Genomic DNA, 27,651 nt, shown 5'->3' on the forward strand with positions numbered 1-27,651 from the left:
ATTTGGGGTCAAGCTCGGAGCTGATCCGGACTTGCTTGCAGGCGTCGTTGCTGGGGTCGAGAGGGACGGACTTAACCACCTCAGCCGGTTCGAAGTTGCCGGCGTGGCATTTCGCATCAGGCACCTCCTTGGAGAGGCAATCTAGGTCGGCGATGAGGGCCTCGGACTCGGCGAGGGCCTCAGCGTACTCCACGCACTCCACATCGCATTCGTACGCGTGTCGGTACGTGGATCCGACGATGATGATCCCGTTGGGGCCTGGCATCTTGAGCTTGAGGTACGTGTAGTTGGGGACGGCCATGAACTTGGCGTAGCACGGTCTCCCCAGCACCGCGTGGTAGGTCCCTCGGAACCCGACCACCTCGAACGTGAGGGTATCCCTGCGGAAGATGGAGGGAGTTCCGAAGCAGACGGGCAAATCGAGTTGCCCAAGGGGGAGGACGCGCTTCCAGGGGATGATCCCGTGAAAGGGCGCCGCACCAGCTTGGATCGTGGACAGATCGATCCCCAAGAGCCCGAGGGTCTCGGCGTAGATGATGTTGAGGCTGCTGCCTCCGTCCATGAGGACCTTGGTGAGCCTGGCGTTGCCGATGACGGGATCGACAACGAGCGGGTACTTTCCTGGGCTCGGCACGCAGTCGGGGTGGTTGCCTTGGTCGAAGGTGATGGGCTTGTTGGACCAGTCTAGGTAGACTGGCGCCACCACCTTTACCGAGTAGACCTCCCAGCGCTCCTGCTTGCGGTGCCGAGCCGAGGCGTTCGCCACTTGCCCACCGTAGATCATGAAGCAGCCGTGGACCTTGGGGAACTCCTCTTCCTTGTTGCCCTCTTTCTTGTTGTTGTCTTGGCCTTTGCCATCTCCCACCGGTGGCCCAGCCTTATGGAAGTAGCGCCGAAGCATGACGCATTCCTCAAGGGTGTGCTTGATGGGGCCCTGGTGATAGGGGCACGACTCCTTGAGCATCTTGTCGAACAGGTTGGCCCCTCCGGGAGGCTTCCGAGGGTTCCTGTGCTCGACAGCAGCGACGAGATCTGCGTCAGAGGCGTCGTGCTTTGCTTGCGCCTTCTTATTGGCCTTCTTCTTCGTGCCCCATTGGGCGGACGCCTTGGGGACGTCTTCCTGCTGCCGTCCCTGAGGCTGCTTGTCCTTCCGGAAGATGGCTTCGACCGCCTCCTAACCAGAGGCGAACTTGGTGGCGATGTCCATCAACTCACTCGCCTTGGTGGGAGTCTTGCGGCCCAGTTTACTCACCAGGTCGCGGCAAGTGGTGCCGGCGAGGAACGCCCCGATGACATCTGAGTCGGTGATGTTGGGAAACTCGGTGCGCTGCTTTGAAAACCGTCGGATGTACTCTCGCAGGGATTCAACCTGGCTGCTGGCGGCAGCTTCGGAGATCCCAGGAGTTCCCAGGGCGCACGTACGTGCCCTGGAAATTTCCAGCGAAAGCCTTGACCAGGTCGTCCCAGTTGGAGATTTGCGCGGGAGGCAGATGCTCCAACCAGGCCCAGGTACCGTCGGAGAGGAACAGGGGGAGGTTGCGGATGATGAGGTTGTCGTCGTCCATTCCTCCCAGCTGGCAGGCCAGCCGGTAGTCCGCAAGCCACAACTCCGGCCTTGTTTCTCCCGAGTACTTGGCGATGGTAGTTGGGGCTCGGAACCGAGCTGGGAACGTGCGCCCGTCGTATGGCCCGGCTGAAGGCTTGCGGACCTGGTGGTTCGGGCGAGGGGCTCCGATCCTCCTCGCTGTCGTAGCGTCCCCCACGCCTGGGGTGGTATTCTCGGTGCACCTTCTCGTCGAGGCGGGCTCGACGGTCGCGTCGGTGGTGCTCGTTGCCGAGGCGACCGGGGCTGCAGGCGTCGTATCTCGCGTGCGCCTGGTATGGACCGAGGCCTCCCACATGAGTCGGGAAGTCGCTGCGCGATGCTCCGGGGGGCACACTTGCCTTCGGGAGGCAGAGCTTTCGGCCCGTCGGACCACAGCATCCTTTAGGAGATTCTTGAGTTCTCCCTGGATACGTCGCCCCTCGGTGGTGGATGGCTCCGGCATTGCTCGGAGCAGTATCGCCGCGGCAGCCAGATTCTGGCCGACCCCGCTGGAGGCTGGGAGAAGCCTTGCCCTGGCATCGTCAACGATACGGCGCTGGACGTCCTGGGCCTAATGACGCGCTTCTTCGGCGAGTGCTCGGCCTGCCCACTCATGCTCGATGTTTTGCCGGAGCTGCACAAGTTGCCCTGCTTCCTCGTCGAGCTTGGCCTGCATCTCGCGGACTTGCTCGAGCTGTGTGTCCTGACCCCCCGCAGGGACTAGGACCACAGCTAGCTCCCACTGGATGTCAACGCGAGGCGCAGGCCCAAGGGGATCGTCATCCTCCGGCATACCGAGGTGGTTGCCTTCGTCGTGACCCCCTAGATCGACGTGGAAACATTCGCGACTTGGGCCACAACCCTCGTCGTCAAGGCTGTGGCCATCATCGGAGCAATCGGAGAGGCAGTAGTCACATGCTGTCATGAAGTCTCGCATGGCACTGGGATTACTGAGCCCAGAGAAATCCCAACCAGAGTCGGGCTCATCTTCTTCCTCGGAACCCGGGGGCCCATAGGTTGAGACGGCCGTTAGTCGGTCCCAAGACAACCACATGTGGTACCCCGGAAGGTTAGGGTATGCCTTTACGAAAGCGCTCATCGAAGCAGGGTCGCTTGGTGGATCGAAGCTGAATCTAAAAGGCACAGGGTGGAAAACGGACGGTACCTCTTGATCGATGGACGGTGGCAAAGTCGCGTCGGGGACGGACTGCAAGCTGAATCTAAAAGGCACAGGGTGGAAAACGGACGTTACCTCTTGATCGATGGACGGTGGCAAAGTCGCGTCGGGGACGGACTGCACCGTTATCTCAGGTACGAGGCTAATGCCCAGCAAGTCCTTTGCGAGTGTGCTGGTGTCATCTGTCCGCTTGGGGTTGGCACGTCGCGGGGAAACTTGTCTCAGGCGCGAGGACAACGCCCGACATGTCCCCCGCTAGGGTGCCGGCGTCGTCGACTTGTTCGATAGCCGACGAGGTGCCGCCTCCTGCCTGGCCACGGTTGCCCTGTCTCCTCCTCCTAAGGCGAGGAGGGTGGCGGGACAAATCCGGATGCTGCTCTCCCGCCACAGGGGGGAAGACGTCATCGAGTTCGCCGCCGCCGGGCGAGCTGACGACCGTCGTGGTTGTTGTCGCGCTGCGGGGGGAGTAGTACCATGTCGTAGCTGCCATCGAGGGACATGAACTCGAGACTCCCGAAGCGGAGCACCGTCCCGGGCTGAAGAGGTTGCTGAAGACTACCCATCTGGAACTCAACGGGAAGTTGTTCGTTAACACGCGGCAGACCCCTACCTGGCGCGCCAATAGTCGGCGTTTCGACCCCGGGGGGTCCCTGGACCGACGAGTAAATTTGTCGCTGTGTGTCCCAGCCCAGATGGGTTGGCGCGAGATGGAACACAAGGGGGAAAACGCGGCTCGTGTTATCCCGCACCAGGGGGTGTGCTCGTAGTAGGGGTTACAAGCGTTCGCGAGAGAGAGAGAGTGAGCCTGTTCGTTAGCTCATTCTCCCGCGCGACCTCCCCCTCTCCCCCCTCCCGCAGGAAGGGCCTGGACCTCCCTTTTATAGATGCAAGGAGAGGGTCCAGGTGTACAATGGTGGGTGTAGCTTATGCGCTAACGTGTCTGGCAGAGAGGTGCCTGAGCCCTGTGTACATACCAACGTGGTTGTCGGAGAGGTGCTAGAGCCCTGAGTACGAGGTAACGTGGCCGTCGGAAAAGTGCCTGAGTCCTGTAGAAGCGCAGCTGTCGGTGCTGCTGGGATCCTGCTGACGTCTCCTTGCTTCCGTAGGGGGCTGAGAACCACCGTCGTCATGGACGCACGTGGGGAGCCATCATTACTTGTTACCGGGGCGAGCCAGATGGGATGTCGGTCTTGTTCCCCCGTAGCCTGAGCTAGCTAGGGTTAGGGTAATGATGTATCCCCCGCGGCGCGGTGGGTCCGAGCCCAAGGTCGGGCGAGGCGGAGACATCTCCTAAGGCCGAGGCCGAGGCCGGGGTTGGGTGAGGACGCGATTCCTCCCGAGGCCGAGGTTGAGGCCGAGCCCTGGGGTCGGGCGAGGCGAAGACCTCCTTCCGAGGCCGAGGCCTAAGGTCGGGCGAGGCGGAGCTTCCTGTTGCGCTCGAGGCCGAACTTGGCTGTTGTCAGCCTCACCCTGGTGGGTGGCACAGCACTCGGAGCGGGGCGAGCGGCGCTGTTTTCCTGTCAGGTCGGTCAGCGAAAGGGTGAAGTGACTGCGGTCACTTCGACCTTGCCGACTGAGGCACATGTGTCAGGATAAGGTGTCAGGCGATCCTCGCATTGAATGCGCCTGCGATACGGTCGGTTGGAGAGGCGATTTGGCCAAGGTTGCTTCTCGACGAAGCCTGCTCGAGTTGGGCCTCTCGCGTGTCGAGGGTGCGCCCACTGCCTGAGGAGGCCCTCGGGCGAAACGTAACTTCGTCCGGGACTACAGTTCCCGCCTGAGGCTGGGCTCGGGCGAGACGAGATCGCGCCTCTTGGGTAGACGAAGCCTTGACCTGAATCGTGCCCATCAGTCTCTGCAGCTTGTGCTGATGGTGGTTACCAGCCGTGTTTAGGAGTGTTGGGGGTACTCCTAATTACGGTACCCGACAAGTTCTCTAAGTAGACTTGCTAAATATAGTTACTTGCTATCTAACTCTATTTGGTCTCCAGATTTAGCAACTAGATAGCCACTCCCAATGACAGTTGACAACAAATTTTTCCCACACCCGTGCAGAGTATCCAGGTTCGGCGCTTTCTTCTTTCGCACCCATGAGACCGCAAAGCAGCAAGATACCTAGGGCTGGGCAAAAAAACCTATTACCCATTAACCAAACCTGATTTACCCAAATCTGAATTTGATCTACCCGAACCCGAATTACGAGCGATCGGTCGCCACGAAAAAAGTAAAAAATGAGACAAGAGCATGTAACAGAAAAACAGAAAATAGGTCCACCAAATCTAGATTTAGAATTAAAATACTTTCTAAATATTAGGAACTATTGGAGATCAAAGTATTTTCTGCTCCCAATATTTATTTAGCAACTTGCTAATCATGAGTTTTAGAAACAGTTTTTTAGAGAACAATTGAAGATGCGAACCAAACAGCCCTAACTTCTCCTTCGCTCTTTTATATACCATCAACGGTTTTGCGTGGAAACTAGCGGCGACGGCGGGGTGTTGTACTGTTGTCCATAAGGCAGCGGCAAACGCAAAATTCGAAAGAAGCTTTCCACCACCTTCCGCTTTCGTCACTTCCTCACGGCTCACGCTTCTCACATGTCCCTTCTGCAGTCCGCTCCCCACAAAACCCTAAGACAGTGAACCACCGAGCCCTCATTCCCCAACTCCCAGACTCAGCCGCGCCGCAGGCTCGCTGCCGCCCCCACCACCACTATGGCGGCCGATCTTCCCTGCGACGATGCTGGCGTCTGCATGGTCTGCGGTGTGGCCGCACCGTCCGAGGTAGACCTGCTACGGTGCTCCACCTGCGCCACCCCGTGGCACTCCCCATGCCTCTCGAATCCACCCGCGCTGTCTGAAGCTGCGATCTGGAGCTGCCCCGACTGCTCCGGCGATCCTGTAGCCCCCGCGGCCCCTGCGGCAGGAGGCGAGCTCGTCGCCGCCGTCCGCGCGATCGAGGCCGACACCACCCTCTCCGATGCAGAGAAGGCACGCCGCCGCCAAAATATTCTGGCAGGCCGATCTGCTGCTTCTGCCCCCGACGATGATGTCGACGACAGCGCAGAGGACGACGTCCTCAATATCTTCGGCAGAAGTTTCAGCTGCGCCTTCTGCATGAAGCTGCTGGATCGCCCTGTCACAGTGAGTTCCTCTCTCTCTCTCCCGCTCTATCATTCTCGAATTGTGCCTCCGTTTTCTTTTTCCAGTCCGATCCACCTGCTTCTGATCTCTTGCATCCACGGATCTGCGATCTCTTCACATGGTTTTTGGTTTCGGCGGTTTATCTCTTTATTCTACGTACTGTAGCTGTTGCCCTAACCCCTTAACCTCTCTTTGCTTCTAGGTTATTTTTTATCAATTCTTGTTGTAGATTCAGGATTCCTACTTCCTCAAGATAGCATTGTTATATATATATATATATATATATATATATATATATATATATATATATATATATATATATATATATATATATATATATATATATATATATATATATATATGCGCTTCTTGGATTGTGATTGTATTACCACTTCTTCTCTGAGTAGCTTGTCTCTGTGCATAATTTCTTTGCATTATTATTGCAAAGCCAGAGATACAGCCGGTGGTCATAAGCTTGCATTACTATTCACTATTGGAATCACCCTCTTTGCCAAGCTCGACAAACCCTGGAGTTGTAGTATCTGATTATGTGAGCTGTCCTGTCGAGGTCGTATGGCTGGGCTCGAGCTCGTGCTCCTTGCTCGCACCTGAGACAGAGTGGGAGTGGACGACGAGTCGATTGCCTTGTCGGCAATAATCTAGTATCGATCATATCTCTTGCCTCCTCCGACCCTCATGAGGACATCTCTGTTGATGTCCTCGGTCCTCGGATCGTAATCTGGCCCATGGATCTCCTATGCCATGGTGGTGTATTCATGAAGGCGAATGTAAACAGCGGGGTTGCTATATACCTCGGGCCCGTCATCGGGGTTGTAGGTGACGTCGGACGTCGCCTTGCCCTTATGGGCCATAACATAAGCCGAGAAGATGGAACAAGGATGGCCACCATGTGACGCCGACTACAAGAAAACCAATGAGATAGTTAGAAATAATATATAATCCAGTGTTATATACCTAAATAAAAAAGAGGGTGTACCCATGCTTCTACATATTTGCTTAGGTTGTGGCTACCTTGGTGGTGGGAGGGACCTTGCTTCATCAGACGTCGTCCCCGGCTAGCGTTGTGCGCCTCGTCCCACTCAGGTGAGCACCACCTATCCACCATCTGCTCTCAACACTAAGGATGTGCGGCACACCAATAAGGAATCATCTACAAAGTAAAACAAGTACACTGCATATCAGAAGATAAAATTAAGGAAAAATTTTGTCACGGATATTAAAGTGTTGTATTTAGTAAGTACAAGTCCCTAGTCAACGACATGGTTCGGGCTTCCTGCTTGGTCATCTTCTCCCCAAGGACGGAGCCGTGGCAGCTGACGATGGCCTGAATTCATGCCTCGTAGTGCATGTCCACGACGAGCTTCTTACAGCTCATGGTGGCCACCACATCTGCCCTAGCCTCTAGGGGTGGGCATTTTAAAACCGAAAACCGAATCCGAACCCGAACCGAACCCGAATAGACCGAATTGTCGGTCTATTCGGGTTTTCGGGTTCGGGTTCGGTTCCTATATGTGTTATATTTCGGGTTATGGGTTCGGGTTCGGTTCCTAATCTTTAAAACCCGAATAGACCTAATAACCCGAAATGTAAAAAAGCTCTTAATATGTGATGGTATTATTATATGATTTATGAACTTATTAGCTAGAAATAATGATATCGTCTTAACGATAGTATATATATCTTTGTATGCTAATTTTTATAGTCACTTGTTGTAGTAATAGTACTTTCAATTAATTATTCATTGTATATATTTTAACAAAATATACTAGTCTCTCGACAATTCAGGTCTATTCGGTGGACCGAATAGACCGAACCGAAATTGTGAGTCTATTCGGGTTCGGTTCCTAAAATATTTTTGGAAATTTCGGTTCTCATTTTTCAGAACCCGAAATTTCACAAACCCGAATAGACCGAACCGAATTACCCTAATAGACCGAATGCCCAGCCCTACTAGCCTCGTATCCAGCCTCACATCTGAAGAAATCCTGCATACAAAGATGATGTATCCATACATTATTTCAAGAATGTGCAACGAATGCAACATATTTTACAATATAGTAAGACTTACCTACATCTCTTGCTTCACCCGCTCCGCCTTATTGTTGAATTCCCTACTGTCCCGGTCTACTGCATCGGGGGCGACGGCATAGTGGTCGAAGGTGTAGGCTGGACCCGTCACTTCGACGTACTCAACCAGTCCAGGGAAGTGTTCCCTGTACAGAAGGCCGAGGATGCCATTGAGTTCATATATTTCTTCGATTCATCCAAAATAATCGACCTCGTCAAGGCAAGGTGTAAAGACTCCAGAACACATTGTTTTTCAATTGGGTCGACTTTGGTTGTAGCTTGTTGTGCGAAAATGGTATCCATTGACGTCATACCCAGAATATTTCTTGACCCTATAAGCAAAGTCGTTGGCTACTTGTCTCAACTTGGCACTCATAGACGGATCTTTTGGCCCTGCAAGTATTCGCAAGTTAAAAGACGCTAAATTGAGTTTATAGACGGATCTCGTTGACAAACTAAGCATGTACCTTATGTTTCAACGAGAAAATAAAATCGGGCAATCCATTTCCTGCACCCTTTCTAAGAAGGGTATCATATTCCTATGGAGTTGGGTTCCTTGATCGTCACCCGAATTCATGAAGAAATTGTTCCATGTATGGTATCACCTCTTCAAGGTTGGTCAATACATATAGCATGATATGGCGCCACTCTTCATGTGTCAGGGTCTTGGTGGTCGAACCACTTGTGCTTCCGAGTTGGCCACGAAATATGCTGAGGTTCGATTCAATGCCGTCATCATTGTAATGAGGGGGCGGATTATGCACGCTCGGCAGTTTGTCACCATAGTAAGTTGTTGTGAAGTTTGACACCTCCTCTAGAATGTATGCCTCTGCAATGGAAGCCTCGATTTTGCATTTATTTCTACATTTCTTTTGAATAGTCTTTAGACATTCTTTTCAGTGTGCATCACATCAATGTTGTGTGGACGGAGCAGGTCGTCATAATAGGGGAGCCAAGTCAAGCCCGACTTATGTGTCCACATGCTGCTCACCATATCCCACAAAACCACCTTCTGGATTAGCCACGAGCCCATCTATCTGTTGACGAATTTCGGCACCAGTCATCGTTGCAGGTGTGCGGTCTGTCACTACGACACCTTTCGTAAAGTTCTTGCTGTCTAGGCAGAATGGATGGTCAGGAGGGCGAAATTGTCGATGTTTATCAAACGACAAATATTTGCCACCCTTCTTCAACCAAATGAACCTAAGAGCTTCCTTACAAACTGGGCATGGGAACTTACCATGAACACACCAGGCGCAGAATAGCCCATACGTCGGTAAGTCATGCATGGAGTACCGGTACCAAGCATGTGTTTTGAAGTTTGTCTTTGTAGCCCGGTCATACGTCCATACCTCTTCCTCCCAAGCACGTACCAATTCATCAATCAAAGGCTCTATGTACACGCCTATTTTATTCCCTGGGTGTCTAGGAATTATCAATGACACGAATATGTTCTGCCTTTGAAAGCACACACCGGGGGGGAGATTGATTGAGATAACAAACACAGGCCAACATGTGTACGGGGCAGCGCTCATTCCATAGGGATTGAACCCATTTGTGGCCAGCGCAGCACGTACATTACGAGCCTCTTCGGCTTTCTCACGGTGAATGGCATCAAAATGTTTCCATGCTTCACCATCGGATGCGTGCACCATCTTGTTAGGATTGTATCGTTTTCTATTTTTGTGCCATGTCATCTATTTTGTGGATTCCTCGGTCATGTATAGACGTTGGATCCTCGGTATGAACGGAAGTTGGCGTAGGATTGTCACGGGGATGTCGAGCTGCCTCTTCTGTCCATCACCAGAGTCTACCTCCATGAACCTAGACGATTTACACTTTGGACAATACTTTGCCTCCGCGTATTCTTTCCTAAATAGCACGCAGCCCTTCGGACAAGCATGTATCTGCTCATACGTCATCTTGAGTGCACAAATGAGTTTTTGTGCCTCGTACATGCTCTTTGGCAGAACGTGATCCTCCGGAAGCAGGCTGCCAATAACTGCCAACAAGTCATCGAATGTGTCTCGACTCATGTTGTACTGCAACTTGAACATCATTACACGCCCAATGGCATCCAGTTGAGAAACCATTGTCTGGCAGTTAAGGGGCTTCTGTGCCGCGTCAAACATGTTATAGAGCGACTTTGCGGTCGGCTCTGGATCGTACTCCGTACATCCTCTGGCGAACTGTGCCTCATGATAGTCGTTCAACATATCCACTATCCCGACATCAACATCATAATCCTCGACGCGTTGTCTCACCACCTCCTCTCTCGTATGATGCGCTTCACCATGGAAGATCCATCGAGTATAGTCCGGCGTAAATCCATTCTTCCAAATATGTTCTACCATGGCCTTCTTTGATTTTCTTTTCCGGTTGGCACATTTGCTGCACGGGCACGGGACTAGACTTGCTCCTTTATCAGCTTTGCCAAATGCCCGTTCTACGAAAGCATCAGTCTTTCTAATCCATTCAGAGGTGACATTGTTCCTTCCTACACGGCCCATATACATCCACTCACGGTCCTCCATCCTCTAACATATATAACCGAGTCAAGCACAAGTCTATCAACAAAAAAATCGACAGCACCTCCCCTGCACGGGGAGGTTTCCAAAACCTGCAAATAAAAGTAGCAGCATGATGCCTACAAATCACCAATATATTTTCATTCACACGTGTCTATGCACTATTAAGTATAATTAATGCAAGTAGTGATAAAATGCAAAATACAAGCATTGTACAAGTAAGAACTAGCAAAATACAAGCATTGTACCAAATACCTTGTCCCGGGATCGAGCGTCGGCGGCGGTGGTGGTCGTGGCCGGACTTCGGAGGATGGGACGCACGGCTGTGGGGCTCGCGGTGGCAGGTCGGCGGTGGGGCTCGCGGCGGGGGAGACGGTGGGGGCGCGACGATGGAGACGGTGGTGGTGGCCTGGGAAATGGCGGTGGTGGCTAGGGAGACGGTCGGGTGACGGCGGGGGCGCGGTGTGGGAGACGGCGACGGGGGAGAGCAGTGAACGCGGCGATGCCTTGTAAAAAAATGGCCCGAGCGCAGGCGCGGTATGTTAACTTCGATGTCTTTGCGGAGTGCCCGTGATCTGGCACTCGGCAAAGATTTTTTTAAATTTAAAAATACACTTTGCCGAGTGCCCGCAATCTGGCGCTCGGCAAAGTATACTTTGCCGAGTGCCCTCTGGCTAGCACTCGGCAAAGATTGTTTTTATTTTTTATATAACTTCGTTGCCGAGTGCCCTCGGTTAGACACTCGGCAAAGAACTTTGTGCCAAGTGTCTTCCCAAGGCACTCGGCAAAGAATGTTTGCATTTTTTTCACAAACTTTTTGTGGTGTTTTCCTACGCTATGTACCTACATGTTTAGTTTTATCACAATTATAAAAGTGTTTGTTATAACTATTAGATTTTGTTCTTTTAATTGAATTTTACTCGGGTAATTAAGGTTTGAACTGCAAGTTACTCGAAAAATGGAAAACCGTGAATGCAAAAATGATATTCATGTTAAGTAACACAAGTTACGACCGATTTCAGGAGCAGACCGGATTTTCGAGCACCATGCTCACTAAACAATACCGTGGACTTGCCATCTAGTTGTTTAAAAATTGTATAAAACACAAACAAAGTCAGAAAATCATGAAACTTGTCCACATGTCATGATATCATATGTAGAGGCTGTGATAAAAACTTGAGAATGTTTCGAGAAAGTTGTGGCACACTATGTGTAGAAACCTAAGTGGCATACACATGAAATCATAGAATTTCAGTGTAGACCGGCTAGGTTTATACACATAGTGTGTGACAACTTTCTCGAAACATTCTCAAATTTTTATCATAGGCTCTACATATGATATCATGACATGTGGATAAGTTTCATGATTTTCTGACTTTGTTTGTGTTTTATACAATTTTTAAACACCTGGATGACAAGTTCACGGTCATGTTTTGTGAGCATGATGCTCGAAAATTCCGGTTTGCACCTGAAATCGACCGTAACTTGTGCTAAGTAACATGAACATTTTTGCATTAACGGTTTTCCATTTTTCGAGTTACTTGCCGTTCAAATATGAATTATCTGAGAAAATACAATTAAATGAACAAAATCTAATAGCTAAGCAAACAGTTTTATAATTATGCCAAAAATGGAACATGTAAGTCTACACAGTGTAGGAACAAACCACAAAAAGTTTCATTGGAAAAAAATGGAAATAAACTTTGCCGAGTGTCCCAGTAAGGCACTCGGCAAAGTATGCTTTGCCGAGTGTCGCCCGGCCCGACGCTCGGCAAAGCACCATCTTTGCCAAGTGTCAGCTCCTGGCGCTCGACAAAGATAACGGCCGCCAGCTATAGACGGTTGCTGACGGTCCTTTGCCGAGCGTCACCCTTCGCCGAGTGTTGGACACTCGGCAAAAAAGTCTTGGTCGAGTGTCTGGCTATGCCGAGTGTACTACCCTCGGTAAAGGCCGTCGGTACCGAGAGTCATCCTTTGTCGAGGGTAGCACTCGGCAAAGCAGTCTGTGTCGAATGCCCGACAAAAGACACTCGACAAAAAGCCGAATTCCGGTAGTGATTGATCTAGTTAGATATATAGTCTATACAGTGATGATCGTGGCCCATTTAATAAGTGAGCTTTAATTAGCGTGATCGATACCGTCACAAAAAAGTTTTTCTTCTTGATGATAGGCTCTGATTGAATTATATTGGTTGTTTATCGACCTTGCAGTATTTTATATGATGTTTTTGTGTTTCTTGTACTGCTGCGCTAACATAACTTTCCTTGTAGTTCTACCAATTCTTGTTGTAGTTCTATGCCAGGATTTCTACTTGCTAACATATTTTTGCTTATAGTTCTACCAATGTTTCAATTTCACCTCGCGATGGATCTACATAATGTTTTTATTCTGGCTGTTCTTTGTATGCATTCATGTATTGTTCACCCAGTTGCTGAAAATTTAAAGTTAGCAATTGTTTGACGTTTTTCCAGACTTTTACTTTTGTCTTTGTTGTTGTTAGCCCCTTAACAAGATGACTGAACATATTTTTATTTTTTGGTTTGTGTCCTATTATTATTTTTGTTTAAGAAATGTCCTTGATGGTTTAGACAAAATTTGCCCTAAAGCCTGAAATATCTGAGGGTATACCTTGAATATTGTATATACATTGATGTAAATCTATATGTATATATATGTGTCACTGATGTACGTTGTCAGTGAGGCCCCAAAAAACTTCTCTTGTAAGCCTAGCCAACTATCGGACCATCATCTAGCTAGGTTCGTCCTAGCTTGTACCATGAGATCACTGATCAGAGATAATTTGACTAGTTTAAGAGAAAAGTTCATGGATAACCAATCTAGCATCTCAATGACGATCGTGGCCAACCTTGGTTAGAGGTTTCTCTTTTGGGTCACTAGGTCACCGCGCATGCATTGCAGATTCTAGTCAGACTAAATTTTGGTGAGCAACACAATTTTTTAAAAATTTTGGCTTGATTGAAGATTCTAGCTTAGTCAGGCTAAAAAAATCAGGGTGCAGTGTAGATCAGATATATCTTATGTAAGGTTTTTAATAAGATTCTACATTCACTAGTATTTTCATAAAAGAGAATATACTAGCAGTAAAATTTTGTAACACCAAGAAAACAGTGAATAAAATGTGTGGGTCATGATTTACCATATAAATGGCCACTAAGCGGATTTTATTGAACATTACTCATATCTTACCCCTTCTTGATTACCATATTCAGAAATTACTTCTAAATTTAGCAATCATTGGACAACTGCAAATCTGTCAAATAAAATTCATAATTTATAGACATCTCATTTCTATCCAAGACCAAGAGCCAAGAGGTATAGGAATTAAGCAGCAGATTCTGTATTTTTATGTATGCCAAGCAGTAATTAACAATACTAACTGGACCAAAGAAATAGTAGTTTGATGGGATATCGGCTCCAAAATATATAGAGAGAGGATTCCTTGCCCATGTGATGGTAAGATTTTGTGTCATTCATGCTGCATGCAAAGCTCCTTTGGCGCCAAACCTTGGAGACCCTGCCTCTCCCAGTGTCCAGGAAAAACTATATATTATCTTCAAGTTATTCGCTGTTAGGCACTGAACAACAGTCGGCATATACATAGATTTGTTTGATCTAATTCAGAGAAAGATGGAGAGAGAAAAGAAGGTAGTACAATATTTACCCTACTAGACCAATAAGAGAAAGCGTGCAGTGCAGAAGATCAGCTGATGTGGATCCTCCTGGTGGGCAGGGCGAGGTGTGTTTGGTTGAAGAGCGGAGAGAAATGGAACAGCTCCATTCTTATTTTTTTGATGTTTGGTTACCATAGAGGAGAGCGGAGCGGCTACTGGAGTCTATAAATAGCAAATATTTGAGATGCTCTCGCTCCACCAAAACGACCGAATGTGAGCGCTCTCGCGGACGCGAGCGCTCTCATCCCTCTCCTCCACTCAACAATCATATAGCTCTCCAACCAAACAATAAACGGAGCGGCTCCGCTCTATTCTACTCTTCAACCAAACAAAAAATGGAGCGATTCCGTTCTGCTTGCCAAACACAGAATGAAATGGCTCAATTCTTAGAAACTGGAATAGAGCCGCTCTATCCCAGTTGGCTCCCCAACCAAATGCATTAGAGAGTTAAATATTTCTTTTTCCCTGGCTCACTCGCAGTAGTATTGGACATCTTGCAAACCATTGACAAACCATGCTATGTGAAGTTGCGCTTCCGACCCTAGTCACTGGCAATGCCTGATGAGCATGTTAAAGATAGAAGGTTATATATGATAAAGATAGAATGTTACATGCATATAATAGGAAAGAATTTTGTTCCTAACCTTGGCAGGGCCACATAAAGGCTTGGAGCTGTATCCTCTAATCTAGGCAGTGTTGTTACTTGTCATGTAAATCATGCTCATGTACATCTATATATACATGATGAGTATGGTCCTAAGTGGACATTGTCTTGCACCAATTTGACATGGTACCAGAGAGAAGGAATTTCTTCTAATTCTCCACCACGCATCGTGCTTCCCCTTCTCTTCCTCCTCTCATGTCGGATGCCACTTCTTCCACCATGCCACCGATCCCTATACATCACGTCGTCATAATTTGACTGACTAAATCCATTTTTCTCCTTTGGCGTGCTCAGCTCCTTCTGTATCTAAGGAGATTTAAGCTTCTCGATACTTTGATGGATTCAATGTTGCCCCTAATAATTATATTGCCACATCGACAATTGCAGGTGCCGCAGATGTCCCTAATCCGGAGTATGCTAGCTAGTATGTTCAAGATCAACAACTGTTGAGTGGCCTTCTCTCGTCGATGATCGAGGAAGTCCTTCAAGACGTCATCAGTGCCATGTCTTCCAAGGAGGTCTGGGACCCCCTCTAGAAGAATTTTGACTAATCCACGAAGGCGCACACAGTGCAAATCTTTGTGGACCTTACTACATCAAAGAAACGTGATCTATCTGCCACTAACTTTTCTGCAAGATCACGGGGCTTACCACCAAGCTTATTACCGCTGACGCCCCTTTATGTGACGAGGAGCTATCAGGGATCCTAACCGATTATAACCCATTTGTCACATCAATGACAACCAAGGCCAAACTGCTCTTTCTCGATGATGTGTTCGTAGACTTGGTTGCATTTGAGCCTCATCAACTCTAACATGTGGTCAAATTACAGTTGCAATACAATGCCTCTGCCAACAACATGTGTTTTGGTGGCCACTCCCATGGCCATGGCCATAGAAGTCAACGACTCTTGTCATTAGTGCCTGATCTGTGGCAAGTCAGGCCACACCACCATCAAGTGTTGTTACCAGATGGATGATCGTCGTGGCAACGACCCTTGTGGTGATCGTCATGGCCACACCACCATCAAGTGTTGCTCCCTTAGTGATCGTCGTGGAAACGATCCTTGTCATAACAGAATGAATCTTTAACGGCCTTCGCGTCTACGCTCTCCTACATGGTCGACCCCAACTAGTTCAACGATATCGATGTCATAGATCACATCACAAGTGACCTTGATTGCCTAGCTGAGCAGGATTAGTACCATGGCAGTGACATAGTGCAAGTGGGCAATGGTTCATGTTTGCAAATTAAACACATTGGTTCTTGTTCGATCAATACTAATACATACTCTCTTGCTCTTAACAATGTTCTTCATGTTTCGGAATTTTCTAAACACCTTTCAGTCCATAAATTATCATGTGATAACAATACCTTTTTGAATTTCATTCTTAGTATTACCTCATTAGGGATCCTGTAACATGGAATCTACTTATGGCAGGAAAATATGAAGCTATCCTTTAACCCCTTAAGACATCCTATTTTTAGTTCATCAAGCAGATGCTCGTGAACTATTCTACGTGTCCGGATCAATAGCATGCTATGTTCTATCATACATCTCCTCAAGTAGTTTGGTTGCTCTTTCATATTCATAATCTTCCTTGTCTGAAGGATTCTACTATATTTTCTTAGTTTGTCATGTGTGCCAGTTAGCAAAGAGTCATCGATTACCCTACTATGAATTCATATCATAGATCCACAACACCACTCTAACTTACTTATTATGATGTTTGGGGGTGCTATCCTCATTTCTTTTGGTGGTTCCAAATATTATATGAGTTTTAATGACGATTTTTGCACATTCACATGGGTCTATCTCATGAATGATAGGACAAACGTCACCACATTTTCTTATTTTTTTAAGCTCATGTCGAATGCCTCCTTGAAACTAATATTAAATATATGCAATTCGATTGGGGTGGAGAATATAAAAAACTCCATAACTAATTCTTCACTAAAATGGGCATCGCCCATCTGTTGTCGTGTCCCCATACCCATCAATAGAATTGTTCAGCTAAACACAAACACTATCATATTGTTTAAACCGGTCTCGCTCTCTTAGCTCATGTTGGCATGACACTCAAATTTGGGGATGAAGTCCTCGCAGCCACGTATCTCACAAATCACCTCCCTATTCGGGTCTTGTTCTCTAGAAGGATTGTTTAACACACCACCTAATTATTATATTATATGCATCTTTTGTTGTGTGTGTTGGCCTTATCTTCGACCATATAATCAACACAAATTGTCTTTCCAATCTAAATTGTGTGTTTTCATTGGTTCCAGTGCTATTCATAAATGATATAAATGTGTTGACATGGATACTGACATATCTATATATCTAGGGATGCCATCTTGATGAGCATATCTTTCCATTTTAGAACCCTTCATCTAACATGACATGAATTCACCCTCCTAGGGAATTAGCGGCATCGAATGGAATAATAATCAATTGTCTGATTTGTTTCCTAATCCAATGTCCGTAGGAATAACAAATACAGAAAATGCCACTAGTGTATCTGCTTCGAGGCCCTCACAACAACAACATTCAATCGATAGAAATTGTCCGCGTGCAACAACTCTAGGATCTAAGCCTACTCCCTCGCACGTGATGATGCACATGCGACGAAGCTAGGAGTCACTCTAGGATCTACAGTTGATGCCTTGTGTGCACCAGAATTAATGACATCTGGTGCATGTTTCCTAACCTCGAAACATCCGCCTGCGAGTGGTGCCTTGGGAACTCCATCCTCTAGCTATGATCTTCTAGGCACGACACTCTTGGTGCCTTCTTCAACCACCCCATCTATTGTTGATCTCCATAAAATGTCATATTGCTCCTATTAGCGGTACTCCCTAATGCTAAAGGGCTCACTATTTCAATCATTGCTCCTATTCATGTTTTAGGATATTTGTATGATACACATTTGAAATATAATATCCGATAATTGAAACAACATACTAATGATACGATGATATATTTTGTTACTCAGACTTCTATTGAAGAGCCATAATCACATGTTATTGCAATGAAGCATCCTTTATGGCATCGTGCAATGCAAGAAGAATTTGATGCCTTTATTAAAAACAAGACTTGACATATCCTCCCTCGTCGTGTTGGCCTAAATATCATTGAATTAACCATTAGTCGCTACAAGTCATGTTTGGTCACTAAAGTTTTCGAGCCATGGTATGGGATTGATATGATCATCCTTTTTTACATATATATATATATATATATATATATATATATATATATATATATATATATATATATATATATATACATGAGTATAACCCAAGAGGGTATTGTCTTGCACCAATTCATCAGAGCACCATGAACCTATGATCACTATTTAAATTTGCCTCTCAACGCAGCCAAACTCCTAAGCACATGCAATAGCTCCAAACTCCCAGTCAGCCACAATCTAGGTATAAACATAGTAACCTCAGATATCTTACTCTAATTGCACCAACTTCATTCAATTTGGTGTCAAATTGAAGTGCCCCGTCTCCTGCAAGTTTTTTTCTCGAAAGAATATTTGCAAAGAAACAACATATGACCCAACATCAGCCATCAAGTGGTGGACTAGAACATGAGTACTTTTCTCAGCTGAAAATTGAGAGGTTAGTAAAAAAGAAGGTTTAAGGTAACATGTATGCATGCATAATGCATTTAGGTTCAAACAATGATTATGTGATTATTATTTTTTGTTCCTTTCAGTAGAACAAAATAAAATAGGGTCAAGCATTGATTGTTGGGTGATTAAAAGATAACTTTGTTCCTTTCAGTAGATAAAACTAAAGCAAAGGCTACCAATCATTGAAATCTTAGTACAATGAAAGAACAACAATCTGGCATTCCATAACACGCTGTCACATTGAATTCAAGTTTTTTTCCGAAGAATGATTAAATAAAGTGCCAGAAAAGAATTGCGAGAAGCAACCATAACAATGGCATGGCACACATCAAGTGATAGCAACAAATGTCGACCTAAGATGGCATGGACTGCTTGGCCTTTACTTATTATATCGTATACAACAAACTCTGAACCATGTATGATTGATACCTTATTGTTCTATAGACTATGTGTACTATATGTCCACGAAAGATCCCAACTCTATATTGCACCTTGTAGAAAAACTATATATTATGCTGACACTATGTTAGACTCTTAGAGTTATTTTCCTTTTAGTTGTGACATAATCTAGAAATTCAAGTTTAGTGGTTAATGGGGAAATGAGCTAATATGGTTTTTTTTGCTAAAGGTCACTACCGGAGATGATTTCTTTGTTGAGTGCTTTGAGGTTTGCCGAGAGCCAAATCTCGGGCACTCGGCAAAGATCTGATTTGCTGAGTGTTGCTCTCGGCAAACAGGAACACCTGACAAATACAACCTTTACCGAGAGACAAATGCTCGACATAAAAATACACTCGACAAAGATATCTTTGCCGAGTGTCCGACTCTCGACACAATAGGGCACTCGATAAATGTAGAGGAGAATAGGATGGAGGGAATCACCGCACACCCATTGTGGGTGGGGAGCCTTTCATATATATAGCCAATAGGCATGCATGGAAGTTACATACATGGGAAGCTATTCCCTGTACAAGGAAACAATCCTAGGCTATAGATAGAAACAATCCTAGGCTATACATGGCAGCTAGCCTATATAGGGTATTACAATCAATTGTTAATCAGTCTCTAATTGATCCTAATTTATACATATCCTAATACCCGCTCGCAGTCGTAGCGGAAGCATCACGGACACATAGACTGGTCTGAAAGTCAGTGAAGAGCTAGACGGGCAGACCCTTGGCCATGATATCGACAAACTGGTGCGTAGATGTGACATGAAGAACACAGAACTGTCCTAGAGCTACCTTATCGTGGACGAAGTGGATGTCGATTTCGATGTGCTTCGTGCGATGGTGATGGACTGGGTTGGCCACCATGTCGATGGTCACATTGTCACAGTAGACAACCATTGCACACAGGATGGAGATGTGGAGCTCATGTAGTAGCTGACGAGCCAACAACACTCAGCAACAGCATGGGCCATTGCACGGTACTCTGCTTCGGCACTGGAGCAAGATACAGTCATCTTACGCTTAGAAGACCAAGACACCAAATTTTCACTAAGGTAGACGCAAAAGCCAAAGGCGGAACGATGTGTGTCGGGGCAGCCAGCCCAATCGACATCGGAATAGGCTATGAGCTGGTTAACGGTGTCGGGGCCCAATTGTAGACCTGCTGACAGAGAGCCCTTGACGTAGCGCAGGATGCGCTTGATTAGCGCAAGATGCGTCTCGCGAGAATCATGCTTGAAGAGGTAGACTTGCTAGATAGTATATGCCTGGTCTAGTCTGGTCAGAGTGAGGTACTAGAGGGCACCAGCGAGGCTCCTGTACTCCGAGGAGTTGGCGGCTAGAGCGTCGTCAGAGGCAGACAATTTGGTCCAGGCATCCATCGGAATAGCTGTCGGGTGGCATTCAGACATGCCAACACGCTGGAGGAGATCAACGGCGTACTACTGCTAGGAGAGGAACAATCCGCTGATGTCCCATGTCACCGAGATACCGAGTAAGTGGTGGAGATCACCGAGGTCCATCATGGCAAACTCCGAGGAGAAGCGGGAGGTGACGTTCTAGAGAAGAGTCGGTGACAACACGATGATGATGATGATGTCATCGACATAAAGGAGGAGGTAGGCCATGGCATCTCCAGCCTTGTAGACGGATAGGGAGGCATCCGATTTGGATGTGGTGAAGCTGATACTGCAGATGAAGTTGGAGAAGCACATGTTCCAATCTTGCGGTGCCTGCTTAAGTCCATACAAGGACTTCAACAACAAACAGATAGAGTTAGGTGTAGTGGGGTCGATGAAGCCTTTCGACTGCTTGTAGTAGATAGTCTCCTCGAGGTTGTCGTGGAGGAAGCCATTCTTCACGTCGAGCTAGCATATGGGCTAGGGACATAGAACTCTGAGGATGGTGTGGATCATGGCCGGCTTGACAATCAGACTGAATGTCTCGTTGTAGTCGATGCCTTCCTCCTAGGAGAAGCTGCGGACAACCTAGCACGCCTTGTGCCGAGTGAGGGAGCCGTTGGAGTGGAGCTTATGTTTGAACATCCACGTGCCAGTGACAATGTTCGCACCAGGCGGCCGAGGTACAAGGCGCCAAGTATCGTTGTCGATCAGTGCCTTGTACTTGTCCTCCATCGCATCGCCCTAATTGGGATTGCTAGTGCACTACGATAGTTCGCTGGGAAGGGCGAGGTGATAGAGGCGTGGTGCTGAAGCGTTGGACGGTGTGGAGGGAGTCAGTCTGTGAGCGTGTCATAGGTCGGGGTCACTATAGCAGTGGCTGGCCGAGCCGCTGGAGCAGTAGGGGGCAGTGCTGGTGGAGCTGCTGGTGTTGCTGGAGGTGCAGCAGCCACAGGAGCCATCGCCTCGGTGGCCGATGCTACTGGAGGCTGGGCACGATGAGTGTAGATGTTGCCAAAACACCGGCCACCTACAGGAGGAGCCACCGAGCTTTGGCTCGCCTGTAGGAGGAGCCGCTGGAGTCCCATGGGTGCCCAGTTGTGGCCCGCCTGCAGGAGGAGCAGCTGGAGTGTGCTGGTCCGTAGGGTGAGCCAGGGGGTAAAGTTGTATTATGGCCGTGTCTAGGAGTGTCAGGAACACATCCTCGCTGCTGCCAACGAGTGGCAGATTAGTGCTTGATGGTGACATCGAGGAGGTGAGGTCCTGCTCAGAAAATCAAGTCACGATAGCATGGAGGCCACTGATGGTGCTGCCGAGGATGGGAACACAGACTCATCGAAAATGACATGGCGTGAGATGATGATGCAACGAGTGGCCATGTCAAGACAGCGATAGACCTTGTGAGAGGATGGATATCCTAGGAAAACACAAGGTGCAGATCGAGGGGCGAGTTTGTGAGGGGAGGTGGCAATAAGTTTCGGATAGCAGAGGCATCCGAAGACACGAAAGGAGGCATAATCTGGGAGTGTGTCGTGAAGTATTTGGTTTTGGATGGAGGAGGGGCGCCTGTTGATGAGGAAGGTTGCTATTGTGTGGGCCTCAGCCCAGTAGGGATGTGGCATGGACGCATGGAGGAGCATATTGCAGATGGTGTTGTCGGTAGTGTGCAGCATGCATTCAGCCTTGCCGTTTTGTGGTAAGGTATAGGGGTAGGAAAGGCGGAGTGTAATGCCATGGATAGTTAGGAAAGAAATGGTGGCGTGGTTAACAAACTTGATCCCATTATCTGCTTGGAAGGATTTAGGCATGGTGCCAAACTGTGTCTGAGCATATGCAATGAACTCAATCATGTGGTGGTGCACCTCAGATTTGTGACAAAGCGAAAAGGACCAGCAATAATAGGAAAAATCATCAAGTAAGACAAGATAATATTTGAACCCAGAGTTGCTTAGCACGGGAGATGTCCACACATCACAGTGAAGTAAATCAAAAGGAGTGTTGGTTACAGATGTTGAATGACTAAATGGGAGCACACATGCTTGCCAAGTTGACAGGCATGGCAAAGGCACGGTGAGCTCTTATTGTAGGAGATGACCGACATGTTTTGTAGTTTGGCGAGGCTGGATGGACCGGGGTGGGCGAGGCAGTGGTGCCACAGGGACGACGTGGTGGCGAGGCTGCAGGAGGGAGCTGGTGTGGAGGGGTGGGTGTATAGGTCGCCACCACTATTGTAGTGAAGAGTCATGCGCCCTGTCTGTTTGTCCTTGACAGAAAAACCACAAGTGTCAAATTCAATCGAACAAGCATTGTCACGGGTGAATTGACGAACAGAAAGGAGATTGCGCACTAGATCAGGTGCAACCAGAACATTGTTAAGGCAAAAAACAGAGTCAGGGGGAGGAGAGTGTGGATGTGCCATGGCAGGTGATGGGTATGGTGGTGTCATTGCCAACTGTGATGCGAAAGGAGGGGGAGACGGGACATGAGTATACCATCCGAAGACGACATGTGAGCTATGGCGCCAGTGTCGAGGACCTAGGGAGAAGACCCTTGGAGGGACATCTGATTCTAGGCGGCGATGAGGCTAGCCTGATCCGAGCCGCCAAGATGTGGTGGGGATGGAGCGAAGATGTCTGAGAACTAGGCGGGGGCGAGAGCAATGTCAGCTTGGGCCTGAGTGAAGGCGCTGAGGATTCTAGGGCCACGCTAGGTCGCGTTCTTCGTCGGTGGGCGCCAGGGCTGCTGAAGCACCCCGGTGGTCTAGGGGGGCAGTACCAAGGGGGCTGCTGGTGGTGCAGGGGACATGTGCTTGTCCCGGATTGGGAACCGCCCTTGCCCTTCTTCTTCTAGCGACGGCCGCCGCCGCCCTGATTGTTGTCGCTGCTAGAGCCACCACCGGAGTTGCCCTGTCGACCGGTGGTGGAGCCGCTGCCGGTGGTGCTGGAGGTGGTGTGGCAGCCTGTGCCGCACAATGCATGGAACACCATCTGGACCACAATGGTGCCCTCGTTGGCGAGGCATAGCTCCTTCAGCACGGGCTTCTCTAGAGTGGTGGCAAAGTCTGACAGCGGGTGCGAGTCAGCGTTGTTGTCGTCCTTCATGCACTGTGCGTAGTCGTTGATGGAGGAATTTCCCTGAGTCATGGAGTGAAACTTGTGACTTAGGAAGATGGCACGCGGAGCCTTATTGGCCTCGAAGAGGCTGATGGCGACCTAGAGCTCGCGCGTAGTCTGGTTCGGCGCTGCAGCAAGGGCAATGATGTCTGGCCCGGCAGAACCAAGGAGCTAGCTACAGACGTAGGCATCGGTAATGCCCAAGTAGGATCAGTGGGGCGGGCTTCCTCCTATCCGTCGACGTGCGGAAGAAGGGCGAATTTCCTGCGGAGAGAGGTGGTGAATGGTTTCCACCGATTGAAGTTGGGCTTTGCCAGTTCGAGGGTCACCAAGATGTGATTCTTGACGTTGATCGTCGCATAGGGGGGCAACGAACACGACGGGAGCAGGGATAGTGCCCATGCTACTCGAAGATTTGGTGGTGTTGATGGCGGAGTCGGTCATGGCGACCTAGGAAGTGAGGGCAGCGCAGCAGGAGGGAGGAGGATCTAGTAGTCTGATACCATGCAGAGGAGAATAGAATGGAGGGAATCACCGCACACCCATTGTAGGTGGGGAGCCTTTCATATATATATAGCATATAGGCATGCATGGTATAGATGAAAACAATCCTAGGTTATACATGGTAGCTAGCCTATCTAGGGGATTGCAATCAATCGCTAATCAGTCTCTAATTGATCATGATTTATACATATCCTAATAGTAAAGCGCCGTCAGCAGCCGACGATAGCTAACGGTCGTTAACTATATGGAATACCCAAGGAAGACATTCAACAAAGTTATGTCTTTGCCGAGTGTTATCTGAAGGCACTCGGCGGCAAAGGCTTTATCACCGTCACTCGCCGCTGTCACGGCGACTTTACTTTGTCGAGTACCGATTGGCACTCGACAAACTTTTTTGTCGAATGTGAAAAAGAAAGTACTCGGTAAAGAGATCTTTTTTGACATCAGGTTCACCGAGGGACCTTGCTGAGTGTCATACGTACTCGGCGTAGAATCCACCGAGTGTATTTGGTTGGCAAAGAAGCCGTGTCCGGTACTAGCTAGGTAGCATTGTCAAGTTTATTAATTTATCGTAACATGTTAGGTTAGTTGGAAAACGTTTTGTTTCGACTGGTCTTTTAATTTGCAAAGTTGTGCTCAGAAATTGCTGCCATGCCTTGATCAAACATGTATATATTTTCTTTGTGCATTTTACTTGGGCTAGCCATAATACCTTTATTCCATTGTTTACAACCATCCGTTAATCATTCATTTCATAGCATATATAACCAATACACTTTTTTATTGTTCAGACACCATGTGGCCACAATTTCTGCCTGAAGTGCTTCAACCGGTGGACACATAATGGAGCAAGCGCATGTGGAAAATGCCGTAGACCGATCCCCTACAAAATGGTGCAGCAACCACGAATCAACTCTGCAATAGTGAGTGCCATCCGTGCGGCCAGGATGTCAAAGAACACTAATCCAGCAGCAGCCGGCTCATCAGCAGGCTCGCATCACTATATACAGAATGTTGATAGGCCCGACAGGGCATACACAACTGAAAGGGCCAAGCGAGGCGGAAAGGCAAACGCTTCGAGCGGCCAGATCTTTGTGACGACTGCGCCGGATCATTTTGGGCCAATCCTTGCCGAACATGACCCCAGGAGGAACACCGGTGTGCGAGTTGGAGAAACATGGGAAGATAGACTTGAGTGTAGGCAATGGGGTGCTCATCTGCCTCACATAGCCGGAATTGCTGGGCAGAGCAGATTTGGTGCTCAATCAGTCGCCCTGTCCGGAGGCTACGAAGATGATGAAGACCACGGGGAGTGGTTCCTTTATACCGGAAGGTTTGATAATTTGGATACAAGTCACTCGTCTTCTTTCTATTGTTTTCTTCTGCTTAGATACATATAGATATATGCTACAATATGCATAAAATAAATAAATATAAAATAATGCAGTGGCGGGAGGGATCTAAGTGGAAACAAGCGAACAAATAAGGAGCAAGGTTTTGATCAAACATTTGTGAAGATGAATGAGGCTCTCCGACAAAGCTGCTTGAGGGGTTACCCTGTTCGGGTTGTACGGTACGCATGTTTATTTTCTTTGGGCATATATGCATAATATATGCTTGAAGCTACACTAGCTAGGTGATACAATAATAATGCATATGCTTGAATCTACAATAATGCATATGTTTTCTTCTGTTTAATATAATATTGAGATAACTTGCTATCCGTTGCAATCTCCTTGAACCTTTAATTTTGTCTCATTTACATTCTCTTCATATATATATAGGTCCCATAAAGAGAAACGCTCTTCGTACGCTCCTGAATTGGGTGTGAGGTATGATGGAATTTACAGGATTGAGAAGTGTTGGAGGAAGATTGGTGTTCAGGTAAGTTGATTCTCACATGCATGTAATAATGTGTCCTTTTTTTTTCTGGTACCTTCCAGCTACTTATTACCAGCTAACAAATTAAGTAGTATGCATGCTCATGAGAAAAAAAAAGTTTTAATTGCGCTCTTCTGCCTTTTTCCAATCCATGCATAGGGAACGTTCAAAGTCTGCAGGTATCTGTTTGTACGCTGTGACAATGAACCAGCACCTTGGACCAGGTTTGACAAAAGACTTGCATTTTTTTTTCTTCGACTACCTACATAGTCCTAGCTATCTGGCTAACACAGTAGGCTTTTGTTGTCAGTGATGATCATGGTGACCGTCCAAGGCCATTGCCCAACATTCCCGAGTTAAAAGATGCAACTGATATAAATGAGAGAGATGAGCGTCCTTCATGGGGCTACGATGTGTGTACATCATCTGTTCCTAGTTTTATTTTTATTATTATTTTTTTGCATGCAGTACTGTTATTTGACTAGTTTATATATATCCACAATGCTCGACGACAGGAGAAGGAAGGCCGCTGGAAATGGATGTACGAGCCGCCAACGAGCAGGAAACCTGTTCGCACTGGGCTTCGTCCTAAGACCGGCAAGCAAGCCCGGAAAAGAGCAAGGAGTGATGAGATGCCTAACGACCCTGAAAAACTCCTGAATGGTTATCTTCGACTTCTTCTTCTTCTTCTTTTTTTTTTTTTGCATATGCTGAGCGTGTTGTGCAATAATATTTAATTACTTTTTTTGTTGCCTTTTCAACTGCAGAGTTTAGCTGTTGTATCTGCTTCCAAGTGATGGCAGAGCCACTCACTGCTCCCTGTGGTGACAGCTTCTGCAAGGCTTGTCTGCTGGGGGCATATGATAACCAGTCCTCCGTGAGAGAAAGAAGCCATGGCGGCCGCACTCTGAGGGCTCAGAAGATCGTCAAGAGATGCCCATCCTGTGCAACTGACATCAGCGACTTCCTAGCGGATCCACAGGTGCGATGCAATCTATATATCGAAGAGCATATACATATATATTTCTGTCCAAGTGCGTGTGATGTAGAGTCCGTAACGTATGATGCTTGGTGCCTTGGTGATGATATCTATTTTTTACTTTCAGATCAACCGAGACATAATGGATGTGATTGAGTCACTGCAACGGAAAGGCGACACCACCACCAAGGACGACGCTGCTTCATATGGATATGGTGCTGACAAGGCCGAGGAATTCCGTGGTGGTGACCTGCAAGAGGAAGCTGATCCGGAGATGGATGCTGAGGATAACTCTGAATCTGACACGGATGCTGATGCTTCTTGTGGCAGAACTGTGGTTGGGATCAAGGATCAGGAAGGCCAGCAGCTGCAGCCCCAGAAGCGCAAGGGTGGCGTTGCCATTATTGGCACTGATGATGGTCCTAGCAAAAGGATTACAGCAAGTGCTGATGTGGAACAGAAAGGTAATAAGAGCCATGAATAGCGGATGGTGGTGGATGCTAGCTGATCGATGATGGCTTGGAAACACAAATTAAGTCAGCATGTTGTTGTAGCCATATTGCATGTATGGCGCCGAGACTGAGAGAGGTTTGGACTGTTTTCGTTGATTGCGTACTCTTGATGCATGCGAACCGGATTGGATAAACTTTGTTTTTGCGGAAAAAAAACATGCAGGTTGGAATACCAGTACTGTCGTCGTTTAGGTTTATTTATTATATGGAAGATGTTTAATCTATTTTTAAGTTACTAGTAGGCATGCATGCACACGTATATGTGTTTAATTTGTGGTTGTGATCGGTATAGTC

At 47.7% G+C, this 27,651-nt stretch overlaps 1 protein-coding gene across 1 annotated transcript; it reads left to right on the forward strand.

Annotated features, from left to right (window-relative positions):
- Positions 1 to 5,319: 5,319 nt before the first annotated feature.
- On the forward strand, positions 5,320 to 27,592 carry LOC103632186 (E3 ubiquitin-protein ligase ORTHRUS 2). The gene is made up of 9 exons (XM_008654011.4): positions 5,320 to 5,905; positions 24,777 to 25,318; positions 25,433 to 25,558; positions 25,770 to 25,869; positions 26,026 to 26,090; positions 26,177 to 26,279; positions 26,382 to 26,529; positions 26,634 to 26,848; positions 26,973 to 27,592. The coding sequence occupies exons 1-9, from the start codon at positions 5,477 to 5,479 to the stop codon at positions 27,327 to 27,329; spliced, it is 2,085 nt and encodes a 694-aa protein (XP_008652233.1). The 5' UTR covers positions 5,320 to 5,476; the 3' UTR covers positions 27,330 to 27,592.
- The last annotated feature ends 59 nt before the right edge of the window (positions 27,593 to 27,651 follow it).

Source organism: Zea mays, chromosome 7, assembly GCF_902167145.1.
Source record: "Zea mays cultivar B73 chromosome 7, Zm-B73-REFERENCE-NAM-5.0, whole genome shotgun sequence".
In the NCBI taxonomy this organism is placed as follows: Eukaryota; Viridiplantae; Streptophyta; class Magnoliopsida; order Poales; family Poaceae; genus Zea; species Zea mays.

Coding starts and splice junctions, on each gene's coding strand:
- LOC103632186 (XM_008654011.4), top strand. CDS start 5,477: ATGGCGGCCGATCTTCCCTGCGACGATGCTGGCGTCTGCATGGTCTGC. Junction 25,319..25,432: donor TGGTTCCTTTATACCGGAAG/GTTTGATAATTT, acceptor AAAATAATGCAG/TGGCGGGAGGGATCTAAGTG. Junction 25,559..25,769: donor TACCCTGTTCGGGTTGTACG/GTACGCATGTTT, acceptor ATATATATATAG/GTCCCATAAAGAGAAACGCT.